This window comes from Nipponia nippon, unplaced genomic scaffold (assembly GCF_047370975.1).
Source record: "Nipponia nippon isolate SJK-2023a ecotype South Korea unplaced genomic scaffold, ASM4737097v1 scaffold_6, whole genome shotgun sequence".
Lineage (NCBI taxonomy): Eukaryota > Metazoa > Chordata > Aves > Pelecaniformes > Threskiornithidae > Nipponia > Nipponia nippon.
The window spans coordinates 36,656,587-36,675,094 of record NW_028262380.1 but is presented as its reverse complement, the minus strand read 5'-3'; the positions used below and the strand labels follow the sequence as shown (position 1 = coordinate 36,675,094).

At 45.2% G+C, this 18,508-nt stretch overlaps 1 protein-coding gene across 2 annotated transcripts in view; it reads left to right on the top strand.

Annotated features, from left to right (window-relative positions):
- Window positions 1–18,508, top strand: part of STOX2 (storkhead box 2) — a 144,581-nt gene that overhangs the window by 68,660 nt on the left and 57,413 nt on the right. The window contains exon 1 of one of the 2 annotated variants that reach the window (XM_087737082.1): window positions 6,657–7,751. The exons of the other annotated variant lie outside the window; for it this stretch is intronic. Within the exon in view, the coding sequence (XP_087593208.1) occupies window positions 7,586–7,751 (166 nt within the window). The 5' untranslated portion in view covers window positions 6,657–7,585. Of the gene's footprint in view, window positions 1–6,656; window positions 7,752–18,508 lie in introns of those variants that run through there. 2 annotated transcript variants of the gene reach the window in all.

Genomic DNA, 18,508 nt, shown 5'->3' with positions numbered 1-18,508 from the left:
GCTGGTAGGCTTTATATTGGATACTTACTTGTTGCTCTCTATTTTTTCAACTCCCAAAGCAGAAGGATAGGCTGCCTTTCCAACTCACAGTACAGCTGGCCCCCATATATCAGTATGTTACTTAAATACCAGAGTACTAATGTTATGTGACACCAGTGGAAAACAAGAAAGTTGAGGCCAACATTTTTGGCACATCTTTTACTACTATATCCTTTGGAAGAGCAGCCAGTGAATGAATTGAGTCGCTGTAGCTCCACTTCTCCAAGTTTTTGAATTCTATTATATGTGAGAGGTTTAATAAATGCTTGACTGTGTGAAAATCTGTGCAGGATTCACGGCTTGCCTCCCACTCCGGTTAGTTTTGTACGCCGAGGAGTTACAAGCCCAGCTTCCATCCGTTTTAACTAACCCACTCTGAGTCAGTGATAATAGGAGAGGAAAAGCATGCGTCAAAGTGAAGGCTGTATCCTACGGCCTGTGTTCCTTTTGGTATGCTGCACGTTTTTAGTTAGTCTGGGGTACCCAGATTTAAAACCCTTCTGCATCAATTGTCTTCTGTGCAGAGGAAGCACAAATTCAATCACAAGGCCTGGCATGAAAAAAACAGGGGAGCCTTTCTTCTCATAACGGAGGCAGGTTTTTCTTAAAAGTCATGCAAGTTAAAATAAATACCACAGCGCATAAGCCAGCACACAGAAAAATGAATCGGTGAGCTACAGCATGTGTGCAGCAGCAGTACTGCATTCCTGTCATCACACATTCCCAAGGCATAACAGTGAGAGAAATATGATCCCAAACTGGTTTAAGAGGTGCTGTAATTAAGCCAGGATTATTACCATAGTATAACACAACCTGATAGCATTCTGGAGTTAGGCCGAAGACTTGCTTGTGATAAGCTCTGAAACATTTTCTTTTTTTTATATTTGGAAGTTTTTTCACTTGCACCTCTGACCTTGGGATTTCTTCTTTCTTTTTGGTGGAGTTTCTCAAATTCTCCCAAGGAGAGAGGGTTGTCTGAGCAAGCCCAACTTCTTCCTCGCCAAGAAATCCATTAAGAGAGACTGCCTTATTTTGTGACCTGGACCACAAGCATAGATTACAAGTACTTGGCTTCTCTTGCGTATTTGAGTAACAACAAGTACTAGTGAGAGGTGACCAATTAATAGTGTTAGTGTCAGAAATCTACGGGCTGCTGTGAAAGCAGATGTGCTGCACCATGAGTTTTCTGGTTTGCTCTTGCCAGTGTATCTGATTACGAAGACCTGGAAGGGAAAAGTAGTACTTCCTACAGCCAAGGACAGCCTGTTGCCAGACCTCCTTAACCAGTAAGGGATTGCACAAAACCATCTTTTTTAGAGTCTGAGTTCTGTGCATTTGTTCATACAGAGACACAAGAATCCATGCATGAAAATGGTGAGTTTATGCAGTTGACAATTTTCCCCCTTCATGGATTTAATATTAGAAATGCCGGTAATGTATTTTCTCAGGAAGGCTATTATGCAGAGCTGTAGATCGAATAAAACCATGTATCGCCAAGGCCTGTGATGTTATTCCTGAGTTTGGTGTTTTTCCCCAGTTCTTAATTACATTTTTTCCAGCTCTTCTCGCACTGAACTTTCCTTCCCCCTCCTCTGCTTTACTGCTTTTCAACTGCTTCTATTACAGGCTTTTTTCCCCTCTTTATTTTCTATTTATTCCTCTCTGCTCTCCCTCTCCCACTTTCATAGGCCCTGCATTTCCTTCCCAGCATCTTGCAGCATCCCATCTCCACCTTTTAAAAAGTTAAAGAATCTGATGGTTTTCTTTTCATAGGCCACAAAATGACCCTCTGCTCCGTGTTTTACCTGGCTGTCGGTGACTGTGGCCTTCATTAGGGCAAAGTCTCCCCTGTGTCCCAGTAATACCAACACTATTCGTAGTCTTTGCTTCCGACGCTTAGGGACCGGGAAAGGGCCCTTATCGTACCCCTGCAGAGAGTGAAGCCACATGGTTTTGTGCCGAGCACTCGGCACCTCAACAGTGTTGGTTCTTCTGGTGGCGTTGGGTGCTTATCAGACACCAGCTCAGCTGACAGTAATAAACAAAGCCCTTTTAATGTCCTCCCTGCAAGGCGGCCAGTTGACTGTGTGCAACAGGCAAGGTAGTGACAGGGTAAGGGAGAGCCCAGGCTTTCAATGCATAGTGTGAGAGACGATGATTTTAGAGGTGTAGCTTGTCTTAGTGAAGAGGGGGATTGCTTTCCTCCTCGCGTGTCCTATTTTGCCGTTTTTATTTTAGTGTTTGGCTTGCATGCTTATTTCATTTGCAAACCTCTTGCAGTCAGTCCCCAAGCCAGTCAAGCTGAGGCGGTAACACCAGCCCCCCCTGCTACTGAAGCCTCCAGCTCTCCCCTATGGAAACTTGTTTGTCACAGGGAGGAAAAAAAGAAGTAGCCCCGACTGAAACTTGAAATACCACATTACATGAGAGCAATTAACACGTATGCACATGTGCACAAGCACACATGCACACACACATGCAGAGAAATATATATATATATACACACACAGAGATCACCAGGTGGTACCTTGCTATCTAATTACTGTTTTTCAACTGAGGAAAAATAAGCCCGTGAAATGGAAGCTGGGACCCTTGAGTTTTAACAGTGTATTTGTCACTGATTTCCTATGCTCTTCTGGGCCAGTTATGTCCTTTTCTTTTTGCCATCAATAAAATGGGAACGGACCTGCTTAGCAACTAATAAGTGAGCATTTATGAAGATCAAATTCAATAGATATCCTTAGTAATTTTTTTTTTCACTTTTTAGAAGATAACACAGAAGGTTTTCAGAAGCTAACATTTTGAATTGCTTCTCCAAAAGCCTTCAGGCTCCCTATGAACTTGGACTGAAGTAGGGTTGTGATTAAAAGCTTGAACACATAAGAATCCTTTGTGATGTCTTAAATGTACCTAGGCCTCTTTTTTTTTTTTTTTTTTTTAAATTCGTAGTGTTAAATCAGTGCCTTTGAAATGTCTACAGTTATGCTGCCAGTTCCTGATAAGGTACCGTTAGGCCAAGAGGGAGGCAGGAAGGCCATTTTCGGTTTAGGTCAGACTTTTTTTCCAAGTTCTGTACAGTCTCTTCCTCCAAGCCTCACCTCTCCCTCTGGTAATTCAAGAAAGGGACGGTACCTGTTGGACTTCAAATACCAAATGATAAAAACAAATGCTTATCTGATCCCAAACAAAAAGCTTCTGAATCAATGCTTTCCCTTGGTTAAAAAAACAGCTGGAGGTGAACTTAAAAAAAAGAAAAAGGCAAAAAGTTTTGAAACCATTTCCTTTTCCTCTTCATCACTGATAGCAAGTGATCAGATTCCCTTCAGTTCAGTTCCTGCTTGGAAAAAATATTTTCCCTTATTCTTAGCAAGCTCCATCAGACTATTTCCACGCTTCTTTTTCGAATTAGGCAAAACTTTACCAGTGTGTCACAGGTAGGCAAAAATATTTGTACATTAAAGCAGAATTTCCCAGTGGTTTCAGCCAAAGAAAATCGGTCCTCCTCACCCTGTTGGAACTGTTGGATCAAACAGCGTATTTTTATTTATTTCAAACCGTGCTTGTAATGGTAGTCTGCTATTGTTCACCAAGCAAGACAGCCATTTGTAGCTGGGAACTCTTCTTTCCCTACCCTGCTCTAACATTGCCATATGAATCCAGACATTTATCTTTCTTTATTTAAAGAAAAAAGTAATTTAAAATGTCTAAGAATAAAGTGTATTTTTTTGTTTGTTTTTTTTTTTTTTAAAGCCCTCAAATTTTAGCTTTCAGTTCATAGGAAGAAAATTATTTTATTTCAGTTTGGCCACCAAAGCAAAAAATCAATTACACTTACAGTTCTAGCTCTTTTTCCAAATAAAACAGCCAAAACTTAAACTTGGTCTGTAATTATATTTTTCATTCATCCCAGTAACAACACTTGACTTCAAACAATGCAAGAGCAGGAGGCAACTTGCTCTGAATTCCTCTCTTCAAAGAGAAGAACTCTTTCAGATACCATGTCAGGAAACTTTCAGCTGAAACCAAAAAAGATAACTGTGAGAAGACCAAATATAAGGAGTTTTAGCTGACCACAGGAATCATGTCTGATTATTGAGAGGAGGCCTCCAAAATTGCTTTTAAGCAAATCTCCCCACATTTGGGAAGGGAAAGCTGACTTTTTTAGATGGGTTTCTTATTTCTCTTCCACCCCCCCCCCCCATTTTAATATGAAAAAACTTTTCATAGTTGTAGCAGCAAATTCTTATTCACTCAAAATTATCACACAGTGAAAACGCATCTTGTTACCTGTGCTCAAAACTATAAACCCGTCTGATTCCTACAATCGATAAGTAGAAGATACCACATGTTAATCCTATGTACTGTATTGCTCTCATGACAATTCCTGCAAGTGCACAATTAAATCGATTAAAACTACTTGAAAGACTTCTGTGTGCTGTCACCAGTTCATTAGTGCACAGCAAATTGCTCAGAAAGAATTGGGATACGTGTGCTTTATCTGACAGTTGCAGAGCTATCCCCTGGTTTTTGATCTGATACCTGTTAGACTAACTCTGAAACTAGACTCAAATATTTTTAGTTGGGAATAATTATGCAGAAAGCCAGCGTAAGGATCGCTGTGGTCTTGTTTGTTCCCCCCCACCCTGCTTTGTTCTGTCTTTCTACTTCATGACCTCATTTTTCCTCCTCATTGCTTATTCCTATTTGTCTCTTGTCTCAGATTATGCCTCTTGTTCTCATGTCTTTTTTAATGGAACAGATTGATATCTAGGGCTGTGTCTAGACTACAAGAAAGGTTGAGTTTAGTTCAGATGTAGGTTAAAGTTAGCTGGCCAGCTACGTTCAACCACTTCTTGACAGCTGGAAATGCACAGCCATCGTTTGTTCAACTTTCAGACAGTGGAATGAGAGTTTAGGCTCCTGGATAGACTTTAATTTGCTTTTACACCTGGTAAAACAGGTCGGGTTTTTAGGTTTGACTTAGCTAGGTAGTGCTAACCAATCTATCCCAACTTCAGCCTTCAATGAGAAAAGCTGAACGATTCTAGAAGTTCTCCTTACGGTTTTTCTGGTCTGAGGGTGAAAACATGCTCTATTATAAGCTTTGCGTAGGTTGGTGAGTAAATTGCTAGATGAGTAAGTTGCATGATGGAAAATATCTTATATTTTTATTAGTGGAGCTCTAGGCCATTTTTTTTTGCTCATCTTTTTCCTGTTGCTACCAGTATGCAAAGTACCAATGGAAACAAGTCGTTCCTGATGGCTTTTCACACAGATGGAAGGAGATGAGGCTGAATGAGAAGACCCCATAGTATTTAATTTTCAATGTTCTTGCTGGGTTTCATTCACGTAATTTCTACTTGTGTGAAAGAGATGGCTGCAAATGAAACCCTGAAAGATTCTTCGGTGCGTGTTGTGCCTACAGTAGCAGAGCTGGGCGAGCTGAGGTGGGTACTGAAGCGATTAACCCAAAGCTGTACAGCGAGGCAGCAAAGGGATGATGTCTCAAGGTCTATTGGCTTTGATGTTCAAGTCATTCACTGGCGGTCATCCTTTTACTGGTTCATCACTACTGAAAATTTTCAATTACTTCACAAAATTACAGTCCTCTGATTTTCCATGTTCTTAGAAATGTGACGCAACCCACTGTAAGAAAAGTTAAATAATTATAAAAATGTAAATATAAGTAATTTATTGGGAGCATTTTCAAATCCTTGCATTGCAGTTGCCTCCTCTGGCAACGCTGGCACCACCTGACGCCAGGCGTGCTGAAAGCTGTCTCACGGAGGAGGAACCGAGTCCCTTCGCCCAGTTTTGGTTAACCGGAGTTCCTAAAATCCTGCTTCCCTGGGGGCCTGGCCCAGGTCAAGATGGCGCCGTGGGCGCAGATGCGCACGCCGCTGGGGTGAGAGGGTGGGCGACCTCCTTCCCGCCGGCGAGGTGGGTAGCCCGGCTGTCCTGGATATCCTTGTGGGGCGCAGTGTTTTGTCAACGTGGTGGCCTGACTGACCAGGCCCTCTTGGAGAGGGCCGGGAAGCGGTGGCCCTTCGAGGGGGAAAGAAGGCGCTGCTGAGGGAGGACGCGTGGGTGAACCCCGCCGGCTCCACGCAGGGGTGCCCCGGGGATACAGATCTCTCCCGGCCCCGATTCCTTCCACTGCACCCGTTCGCCCCGAGGCGGGGCCCGAAGCGGCCGGGAGAGGAGGCCCGGGGGGCCTCGCCGCCATGGCGGCCCTGCCCTTCCCCTCCCCTCCGCTCCTTCCCGCCGCTCGGGGCGGCGCGCGCCCCTGCCCCCTCCCCATTGGCTGCCGCGGGCGGCGCCCGGGGCCCAGCGCTGCGGGGTGCCCGGCGCTGCGCACCGCGCTCGGCGCCCGCCTCCCCCCGGCCCGGCCCGGCCCGGCCCGGCGCGGCGCGGCGCTCCCCCGCAGGAGCCGCCGCGGGAAGGAAGGAAGGAGGGAAAGGAGGCGGAGCGGGAGGGGACCGGGCCCCCCGCGGCGCAGGGGGCTTTGTACGCGGGTGCCTGCGAGCCGGCCCGAGCCCCGGCCGGCGCCGCACGGGGGAGCGCGGGGCCCGGCGGGAGGCGCAGGCCGCGCCAGGACTAGCATGAGCCCGGGCGGCGGCGCGGCGCCCGGCGCTCCAGCAGCAGCGGCTTGCGGCGCGGCGGGGCGGAGAGCGGGCGGCGGGCGGGCCGGGCAGGCGGGGGGTGCGGCCAGCGGCTTCCCCGGTGGCCTCGCCCCCCGCCCCTAGCGCGGAGCCGGCAGCGGGCGAGCCCCGGGGAGAGGCGGGCGAGGGTCGGGGGCGGCCATGGCGAGGCGCGACGCTGCCGGGGGCCGCGGGCCGCTGCCGGCCGCCCGGGCGCCTTGGGCCTGAGGGGGGCGGCGGCGGGGGGGTCGCGGCTGCTTCCGCCGGTCCCGCGGGCGGGAGAGGCGCCTTGGGCCCTCCCCCCTCCTCCTCCTCCTCCTCCTCCTCCTCCTCCCCCCCTCCTCTCCCTCCTCCTCCTCCCGCCGCTCCTCCCGCCGCGCCGGCAGCTGCCGCCTGCCTCCCCAGCGCCGGGCGCGCCGCGGTCGGGGTCGCAAGCGGCGGCCGCGGATTTTTCCTCGTTTGTTTGGGCCTTTTGTGCGGCGGCTCACAGTTGGCGAAGCGCGGCCGGGCTGAATCGGGCCATTGTTCGGGCCCCCCCGAGCTCCCACGTCGCACGTCCCTCGTCCCCAGCCCCCCTCTCCGGTCCCCCGCCCCCCTCCCCCGTTTTTTTGCCCGAGAAGGCACACAGCGTGCCTTCCCTCCACGCGAATCTGGGAGCCGCAAGCCGGGCCGATTGCAAATGAAGTGTAATGCATTGTGGGACGTGTGTGGAACCGGATCGTTCGAGGGGGGAAAGAGGAAAAAAAAAGGAAGGGACGCGCGGCGGGCGCCCTAGAGGAGGCGGCGGCGGCGCGATGCGGGCGGGCTGCGGGCGGGCTGCGGCCCGGCGGGGCCGGCGCTAGGCTGATGCCGGGCGAGGCCTGGCCCAGGCTGCGGCGGGAGGAGTAGGCGCGGGCGTCCCCAGGATGAAGAAGACGCGGAGTACGACCTTGCGGCGGGCCTGGCCGAGCTCCGACTTCTCCGACCGGGCCTCGGACCGCATGAGGTCCCGCAGCGAGAAGGACTACCGGCTGCACAAACACTTCCCACCGGCTTTTATTTCGCAGGCATCACGGGGCTACATGACATCAGGTTTGTCCCGTAATTTGCGGGCGCGAGGGAGCCGTCTTGCGAGGCTGGTGCGGGATGCGTGCGTGGCTGCGGGGAGGCGGTGTCGGCGGGTACGGAGGGGAGCCTGCGACCGGCAGCCCAGGTTGTTACGAATAATGCAAAAAAAAAAAAAAAAAAAAGGATACATCCACCATTTTGTACCTCTGCGAGATGCACAGCGGGGCCCTCGCAATATGGTGTTTATTAGTCGAGCGCAATAAATGCGCGAAAGAAACGGTCACGTCTGTCTGTCGTGGAAGGGCAGATAAAAATGACTGGGTGCGCGGAGCATGGAGCCCTTTGCTCCTTTTGTGCGTAAAAGCATGTGGTGGATATTTACTGCTGCCCCGCACGTTTCCCTTTTAATGCGGTTAACTCTAGTTAACTCATCGGGCTTTCGTGTTCTCCCATTTTCGAAAGGAAAAGGATCACCTGTGATGGCAAAGGCTCTCGCCTTGTTGCAGGCTCTCCGGGTTTCAGCTGCATGTTTCTGCAATGGCAAAGCACGCTTTGGTGAAAATGACTGTAAACACATTTGCATTCGTTATTTGAGGTGTAGAAGGCGACCAGACCTGTGTATGTGGGGGAATACACGTGTGCATGCATATTCGTCTCTCAGTCGCTTTCAAGGGAGGCCGTGGGGAGATGATGGACACTGCACCAACATGTTTGTGCACGGGGAAAGACGGAGCGCAAACAAAACACAAAACAGCGCAGGGAAAGGCAGGTAGCGGGGAGAGGCTTGGGCTCCGACGGAGTGCTGGTGCGATTCCAGAAAGCCTCAGTGCTGTTAATGGAAGCTGCTCCCATCCTGAAATGCATCTTAATGGCCTTGGAATTCAGACGTTTCATAAACATCCGAAGAAGACTTGGGAAAGCGCTGATGGGGAGGGGGCCGGGGGCAGAAAATCCTGGAAACCTTTGTTGTTCTGCTGCTTGCTTATTGTGATGATTGGACATAACATTTCATTACTATGATGGCAAATTCCAATTTATCATGAAGGCACGTTTTCCCTCTGAGACTCAATTTAGGTTAAGTAGGCAGATTCCTTTAAAGGAGAAACAGAGGGAGAAAACGAAGGTATTTATTATGCATTACTGAAAACGTTTCCAGCCCCGTCCCCCCCATTTCTGCTGCAAAGGTTGAGCCAAAGATTGTAGTTGTCAGTTATATGCTCACTTTCCTATCTCTGGCCCTAATAAACATATCTCTTCAGTCAGGATTGGTTTCTCATGTTTTAAAAATGTCTCGTGACTGTTCCTTCTCTAACGCCCGAGCACAAGGGAAATGATAGGCATTTTATTGAAAAATCTGCCTGTGTAAGAATATTGTGCTATTTTGGCAATAGCTGCTCTGATTTTTCCCTTCCCTGGGAAGCCACATATTGAGAGGAAATGACAAGGATAATTTATGCTTGAACAGCTGAAGTGGAGAATGGTGGTGGTGGTGGTGGAGGGGTTTTGTTTTGTTGGTGCTGCAGGACCTGAAAGCAGCTGGAAAGCCAAATCTGCCTGTACTGCGAAGATTGTTGTTGTTCTGCGTGAATGTCCTGATATTCCCACTGTAAGACAGGCTGTGTCAGTTCTGTTGAAATCGGTACTTTAAGGCCTTTCTTTCAGTGTGGAAGCCCGTATTTAAAAGAGAAGGAGTTCACGTGAACATTTTGTGCCAAGCGGTGTGGTTTTTTGCTCGTTTTTAATTCTTCAGGGAAGCAGTCTGGCTCTGTAAAAGCTTTATCTTGGCAAGAGTGGTACAACCCAACCAGGCGCTCGAACACCAGCGATCTGCAGAATTAGATGTGTCACCCTGCATTTTTTGGCAGATACCCGTGTCATTGCAGGGGGGGGCATAATCTGCTATAAATGTTTTAAAGTAATCTCCAGACCACCAGAATACCGTGTTTATGAATATACAGTGCATTGATTTCAACTCCAATAATTGAAGAAGGACAAGTGTCATGTTTAGTTTGAGTAATTTGCTAAAGTTGTTGGAGGGATAATACATTGAAAATTAAAATCAGCAAATGTATGTTTGTTTTTTTAAACAAACAACAGTAACTTGGTAGGCTTTTAGCTGGAAATGCAATTGTTCTCTCTTGATGGATAATTTCCACATTCATTTATTTTTAAAGGATCCTTGTCCTCTGCCTCCCCAAATATTAGTTTTGGGAGGAATGGCTACTGTATTAAACACTTCTCGCTCTTTGAAGGAAGCTCTTTTCCTCCCAGGAAACCTATAGGAAGTCCTCTGGCGTAAAAGTTGTGGGGATCAGGAATACAAATACATTCTTTGTCACCCAGAATGTTGTAGGGGAGAAAGTGTCCCGAAACACATGGGCTTCTCAGAGGGCTGCATTCTGTTTATCCAACCATTTAACCTCATCACCATTAGCATTGTTGTGGTTCTCTTTTAATTAAACGCCTCATTGTTTGGGATGGGGGTGGAGGGTGGGAAAGAAAGCTTGGGGTTTTGCCTGAATCACTCTGCTTAGGGAAATATGAAAAAGCAGACAGGCAAACGGCCTTCAGTAAGATGCTAAAAAGCTTGAAACGTTAATATTTGAGTATGCCTGAATGATGCATGGAGAATCGTGTATATATACATTTCTTTCAGCACAGAGGAATACTGAGTAATGGTGTTGCAGTCAGCGCCGTGGTGTTTTATTTGGGGAAAAGACAGTCTCTAAGCAGAAGCCTGTTTATAATGGAAGTGCAAACCTCATGCTAGAGTGGTGGAGCATACCCAATTTTAAGCAGCCTTTTCAGTAAAACTGAGTAAGGACTAGTTTAATATTTGCTTGATTAGAAACAGCATTGGTGGCTGGCAGTCACATTTTCAATACTTTGGGAACAAACTGCCTGTAATTGTAGAAAATTGATGCAGATGAAATTAATCCAAAATTTAAAGATTGTTTTACAGATGAAGGGAGATGGAAGTAAGGAGGGAAAAAAGCAAGGAATTTAGAAAATCACACATTTTTACTGCTGAATAATCTCTTGATACATGCTATTAAATCGGCTGTGCTCCAGGGTTTCTTTAGACCTCCTAGCAACCACTAGGTTCAAAGGCCATGCAAGGAGTTCATTGTTCATGCGGAATATTAATTTCCCAGTGGAGGACTGACTTGGAGAAAAAACAGTGAAAAAGAAAACTACAACAATGTAGAGCTTTGACCTTGTGTGAAAAGAGATGTTGAAAAGTTTGAATCCAATAAAATTCATACATGTTACTGAAAAAGCGGAAATATACTTGAAGTTTTTGATAGATTGCTGCTTAATTGAAGGGAAAATAAAGAAATCGTATGAAACTGCCAAGCAGGATAAAACTTACTGAAGCTTAGGAGGGCTCCGAAAAGTCACACAAAATAGTATGTATAGCTTTTGAAATGTTGGAAGTTTCTTGCTTTTTTTTTTTTTTTTTCTTTTTTCCTTCCTAAACAACAAAGCTAAATCCTGGATTTTGTTTTAGCGGAGAGAGGAACTGCACCCTGTGGTTGACCCAGCCATTAAATGTTACCAGAACTGAGTAGCACTCTGGAAAGAAATACTTTTTTCTGCAGCCTTTCTTGAGCTATTTTAATTGAAGATCTTGGTGTTGGAGGTAATGTGTCAGTTTGAGATGGGGGGTGGTGTAGGGTAACAGTCTAGCACACGCAGCGTGAAGGAATGTCTGAAGAGCTTTCTACAACGGTAAAAACTAATTCCAGACCATGCTTATTTGAAGGTTACCTTCTGAAAAGTTTGCATTTACTTTATTGCTCTTTGCTATAAAATTTCCTTGCAGAGGTTTCAGTGCTCCAAAGTTGAAGGGTAAAATTCAGTCTCGGTTGTTGCCCTACTGTTACTGGAGTTTGATTACCGAGTTGAAGCGGAAGGGAAAGGAGAGAAGTACGTAACACTGCTATCCAGCTGATGGTATCTGTGTGCAAATTAAAATTTGTAGGAGGAAAAGATATCTTCATTCTCTGTTTGCGGGATGTTTGATGGAAGGTCTAGGACTGCCTCTTCAGCCTCTTTGAGCAGTAAGAAGCATCTTGGGAGTCATTTGAGCAAATTTGAGAGTCCTGTATATTTTTCTTTTTTTTTTAAGCTTGAACTTCTAACTCTAATAAAAATCAACATTTGGAGATAACCATGCATGATCCAAAGAACTCGGTTTAATGTAATTGAGAAATGACAGATACACACAAAGCCTTGAACCTCATTCAGTTTTTCTGTCCCTTAATTCAGTTATCTAGAGGAATATGTTCTAGCTTGAAAGTAGCCGTATTGTAATTAATATTTAATGGAATAATCAGTATTGCATCACCTTCTTTTTCTCTGAGTGTGGTATTAAGAAACACCTTCTAATTCATCTGCTTAACAGTAATGTGATCTCTTTGCCTCCCTGAATTCTGAGTAGTTTTAGGCTGTCTTAGACCAGACCCGTTAACGGGACAGTAAAAACTGAGAGCGTGTAGGTGTCAGTGGCTGTCAGGGCTAGTGTTGCCTCTTGGCCCCTGCTCCGTCTCCTTCGCTTCAGCCTGTGCTGACCTGGTGAACCCCAAGTGCGTCGCTCTGTTCAGTTGCTTCAGGCGCTATGCTTGCTTTATGGCTTGGGAAGTTGCTCCTGGGCCCTCTGTGCCTTCCCGTCCCTTTAGGCCTCTGGAGCATCCGCTTACCTTGACAGAGAAACGGGAAATTTCACTGATCTGGGAAGAGATTCGAAGTGTGCTCTGTCTTCAGACAGAAACTTGGTCCGAGTTCATGGACCAGTCATTTTTGCACAGTTCCTAGCTCATTTTGTTTTTCCCCCTGGTTTCTTGCCTAAAAGAGTACAAAAGGCAGTCTTCTCCTGTAGAACCCTAGTTTTCACTCCTGCAGTTGCCTGCGCAGTACTAGCTCGCATACAGCGCTGTGCCCATGCCTGTGTGTTACGCCACTGTCTCCACACCTGGTCCTTTCTCACCAAATACCAAGATATTTTCTGCATATCCGTGACTTCACTTTCAGGCCAAGCTGTGGATGGTGTCCCGGGTACTACTTGTGCGTTCAGCTGACCAAACTGCATTTGAGTGCCTGTTGTTCTTGCTGGCTGCTGTCACCTCTGAGCAAGGGGATCCAGAGTGGCTTTTTTGTTCATGGCATTAGAAGTAAAATCTAAGAGGAATGAATATAAGACAGAAACAGAAGCCTCTGTGTGTGCCTATCTTACCTAGACCTGTTTGTGCTTCTATCTCAATTCAAAACACTCATCCCTGCTGGGCTAAGTTTCAGGTTATTTTTTCCTCCCCAGCCCCTGTCAGTGGTTTCATTCCAAGCCCCTGTCTTCTCTTTGCTGGTTTGCTTGGACCTTCAGCTAGGTCGGAGTGCAGAGAGGTGCTCCAGGATCAGGTCACCAAAGGGTGTCCTCTCATTGGCGTTTGCGCAGAGGTGCCAGTCTGCATCTGAATATATTTCTAGGTGTGTTTTCCAGTAGTCCTGTGATTGAAGTAATTTGTTATATGGACACTAGACATCATGATAGCCTACTGAAGATACAGGAAGCTCCTCTTTCAAGACTAGATAAGGGTTCAGAACAAACACAGTACTGATTCATCACAAATAGCTCCCAGTCTTTCACAGGTGTAGAAGTTGTACTCTGTCTTTGTTGGCAACATTTGATAAACCTGAAGGGTGTTGAATATCTTGCCATTTTGGAATTGAATAGCAGCCACATCTTTGGAAAATGCATTGCTTGTTGGAGGAGGCTGAAATGTGAGGATTTTGCAGATCACCTTGGTTTAGCCCAGTGACCTGCTCAGTTGTGAGCAACAATAGGCCTTCATTTGTATGCAGGAGAGTTCATCCCGGAGTAAACTACCGTCTTTGTAACATTCTTTGCACAGTTTAAAGAGGTGTAAGTACAATCAGGTATGACTAAAAAGATGATGTTTTGCTAAGCACTTTGTAGAAGTCCTCCAAAAATTGAGCGTTTCTTTTCAGTGTCCTGGGGAGCTGCTTTAGCATGACTCTGCTTCATAACCTGTAGCAGTTTGTAGAATATCTCTGTGAACAGCATTAAAACTGAATCAGCATCCCCTCACCTAAAATCTGGGCCATGATTCAAGTAAAGCAGTGCTAAAAAAAATTTTTAGCTACGATTACTCTTGGCTCCTCCTGAGCATGCTTTTACCTGGTTGGAAGAGGCCAGACAGTACTAAAGCCGTGATCAAAAATTGTCAGCTAATTTAGAACTCGTGTAAGAACTGCTAAATAATACAATATTAATCATGGGTTTTCTTCCTTGAAAAGCATGATACATTACATTATTTTAAATGATAAAGCTACCATTGCATTATCAAAACTGGATATTTGCTGTTTTTGGTGGAGTGGACGTAAATCTGTGCCTAGAAATACGGGTTGCCCTTTGTAAGAAGTATCTAATGAGTACTTCGTGCAATTCTGCCTAACCGTTGGGTTTAATTTTCACCAGAAAAAGGAAAAGGAATAGTAACCATTGAAACTGAGACCTGAATGCCTGAACTTAACCAGAACACTTTCAGTTATACGTCTTTTTTTCTAGGTAGATTAAATATGAGGACAGGAAGCAGAAACGAGGGTTAAAAGCTTTTCTAAGAGTCTCAGGAAACTGCGTGCTTCTGTACTTGTCCTTGCAATAATTTTTGGTGTCAAGGCCAATGGCAACCAGAGTAGTCCTAGGGAAAATGCTTGACTATTGAAGCTGCACAACTCTCCCAAACCAGCATTTATTGCTCCCAAGTGACTGTCTGTAGCTATGAGGGGGGTATGAAAGTTGTTTATAGCTACTGGCTTGCTTTTTTCAGCACATTTATTGAGTTGGCTGCTCTGCTGATGCTGTTTTGTATCTCACTCTTGGATGACATATAGGTGCTGGAATTATCTTGCTCAAATAGACTGTGGAGGAGAAGAGGAAAAAAAAGAAAAAAGGAAGACCTGGCTTTACAGGAAGCATATTTGGGCGTGCAGCATGATGGAGTGGGTAGAGCAGTCTAGTTTAGACAGAGCCCTGAGCTCTATTGGAAGCTTTTAAGCAGTCTGCAAAAGGTCACCGAAACAAGAAAACTTGATTTTCAGCAGGCTCGAATTCGTTATAAAAAGGATAGCAAGTTCCTCTTTTCCTTCCTCCAAAGAGAGATTAAAATCCCTGGGTTTGAAAGTCAGGAGGTGAGGGAGGTGTTCCCGGTTGTGTCAGTGGTCACCTTTGTTTCCTGGGCACTTTCACTGTTTCTGCAGTTCCCTACGCTTAGATCGTAATCTGTTCAGTAGGAGAACTGTCTCCTTTATTTTGTACTGCAATATTGCCAATCACAAAAAAGGTCCTATCTCAACTCAGGCCTTGAATTGGTAATGGTGGGTAAGAATGAACATCCAAAACCAGGTGTATTCAGCGTGAACAGAGCAGTCCTCGTTCTGCGAGTGAAATCCTGAGTTCAGATCAACCTTTGGATGCCATGGTGTTTGTAAGAATTTTCCATCTTGCCTTTCTGCAAGCTGAAAAAGAAACCCTGTTTATAATATCAGCAGTAAATGATGCGGAATGATTGTTGTTCAGTACTGTTATCACTTCTACCTTGTCAGCCAGCTCCTCGCAATCCAAAGATAGTTCTGTTTTTCATCAAATCGTAGATGATGTGATTCCTATAATTTTTGAAGTATAGGATTGGTTCTTGTTACTTCGGTGGGAAATGCTATCTGCAGGAGGTAGCTACAAATGCACAATTTATTAGAAATTTCAAGTTGTGGTGTTGAAAAAACAAATCTCGATGGTTTTATTGGGTCTGATAGGGTGTGAAAGCAGAAGACAGAAGAGGAAGAATGAACAATTCATTTGAGGAACTGCTTTTAATTTGTGGCCTTTTATGTGGGCCTGTGATTCTTGAGGGTAGGGATGGCCTGTGCGTTGCACATGGATTTCGGGTATTGTGGAAAAGAATGAATGAGAAGTTGATCGTATTTATACTAGGTCTTTTTATTTAATGAAAGTAGCAAGATGAGAGACAGCAGAGGCATCTTGCAAGTGTTTCATTTTGTATCTGTCTTGTAAAGTTACTCCTAACTTTTGTTTCTCTGTGATCAATTAGAGGTATTGGTGGCTAGGCAGTCCATTGCATGCTTTAGCTTTCAGCTGAAACAATTAAGCAGTCGCTGCTTCTGTTTAGCAGTTTTTCTTTACAAAAGTTGTCCAGGTAGGCTAGACGAGCTGTAGCCCTCTCTCTTCCTTATGCCTTATTGACCAGGGGTTTCATTTTGAAAAGTATGTCTAATATTAGAGGAGAACAAACTCCTGGACACTAACCGTCATCTTCCCAAACGTGATGGAGAATGCAGCTGCAGTTTGGCTGGGATGCTGGAACTGAAGCAATACAAGAATCTCTTCTTGAGTTTGGGTACTATCCTCAGTGTGGTAGGCGTCTCCATGAAGCATCTCGCACACCCGTTTTTGAGGTGCTGCTAGTGAGTAGAAGTCTGCATTTAGTGATCTCAAAACACCTTTTCCAGCTGCTATTTTCTTTCCCAGCTGTATTGTTTAAAGAAGAAAAATGAATAGTCCTTTGTAGTGAATTTGACCTCAACATTTTGAGGCCCGAAGAGTATAATAGACAATTCAGAAGTACTTACTTAATGTGGCCTGGAAAAGGCAAAGTTCAGTATGAAAGCTGAGTTCATCATAACACAGGAAGCTGTGCTGGGAGAACCTAGATTATATAAACTAGTTTTCTTGCCCATTTGTGTTCTTTTAATTTCCTCCATAATTTCCTATGAATTTCCTGTTGATGACCTGTGACCTAGTTGCAGAAGATGAACTTCTGACCATATGTGATAACATTTTAAATGCCATAAATTGTACCGTTTATCTTATAAGCCAGTAAAGATGATGTACTAAATTTCATTCTGGTACTTAACTTTGCCTCTTAAATTTTCACAACGTTTTAGAGCAAAGTACCATTCTTCTTTCTAAATTCTGCTCTCCTGAGAATTTACATTCTTGGATCATACAGTGACCTTGTTTTACTACACGTAAGCCTTAAACTAAATATTTTTTTAAACAGGGTGAAACAGGATTATTTTTTACAAGGTTTTCTTAAGATTTGTGTGCTTTTAGGTGTAAATGCTGCATGGCTGGCTGGGTGAGTAGAGGGAACAAAAACTTCAGAGGAAAAGGTTTATTGGCTTTAACATTAAGTTTGAATCAGCTGCAACCCTCACATGTAAATTGGGCATGTCTGCAGCACATCTCTCTTGAGGGACGGAGGGCAAATACCCCTGGCTGTGGAAAGTTCACCCTCAGCCTCTGGTGTGAACTTCAGGGCAGGTTTACTGATGCAGAGGTGGGAGCAGCACAGCTCGCTGCTGGTTGTCCACACGCTGACTCCCTCCCTTTGCACCAGTCCAGTCCAAAATTATGAACAAAGGAAATCCATCTTTGGGGAATGTAATATGTTACTAGGTCTTTAGTCTCCGCTTCCATTGCGGATGGATGTAGTTACTTTCTTGCTCTTTAGATACAAGTGTTTTACAGTTGTACATGTTATATTGGTTTGTGATGGAAATTATGAAAAATCTTAGGGAAGTTATGGGGAGTGGTATCTATGTATACACTTAGTCAACAGGATCATTGCATGGGAGTACTGTGAGAACAGGGCTCAGTGAAAATCGTTTGGGCTTCTGTATGAGATAAGCGTCCTTCCATAGGTATTGAATTTCAGGAGTGAAATCTTGAAATCATATTTGTGTGGGATGTCTGCGTAAGAATGGATCTGGTTTTCCAGCCCGCTCTAATGAAGTCTCAGTTTCTGAACAACTCTTTAGAATCTCTCTGGAAAGAGATATAGCCATCTCTAAATGAAACATTTTGCAGATTTTTTTTTTTTTTCTCCCTAAAATCACGAGGCGTTTTCCTTTAAGTTAATCTTTGGTTCAGCCTGTATAATTATTTTAATTGCAGAAATATTCTCCAGTAACTATGAGTGTAAAATTAAGGCATCTTTTGGAAACCTCATTTTAAAAGCCACATGCAGTAACTTCTCATCAGCTATGTGGTCTGCCATATTGCCCTGTGCAGCACAGTAAAGCATAGTTTATGTAAGTCTATTAAATTTTATATGTTGCAAACATGTGCTCTGTGCGTGTGTGCTAATGATTATACATAAGAATGCACGCTAAGTCCCCAGGGGTCCAATTCTGTCCTTCAGTGGGAAAAGCGCACAAATTTTTGGTTGACTATTCAGGCAGGAAACCTTAACTCCCAGCAGTGCTGCTTCCCTGGACGGTGCACGTACCCATCTCTCTTGCACATGTTCTTTGCCTACATCAGGGAGTTGGAAAGGCTGAGGAGGGCATAGCTGTAACTGCTGAGTAATGCTCCCTTTTAATTGAAGCCTGCCTTTGAATAAGGGCCATAGATTGGACAGCGAGAGAAACTGGGGCAGGCATACCAGAAACAAGGGCGGGTGTGATGGCAGTGAACAAAAAGAGGAGTCGTGGGCAGAGTTGCTCTTCTGCCAAGAGCAGGCTTGTGTTCTTGCGTCCTGGCCATGAGAAGTACGCTTCCCCAGCTCACCCTTCGATTTTGATTTAAGCTCGCTGGATTTAAATCAGGACCATCGCTCCTTCACTTGGGTGTTTCTGAGCTCATTTCAAAGGCTAAGAATTGATACAACTTTTTTTCTGCCTACCAGATGATAATCTCATTCAGTTTTCATCCCAGTGCTGATTGTTCCAAGTAGAGCCATAGG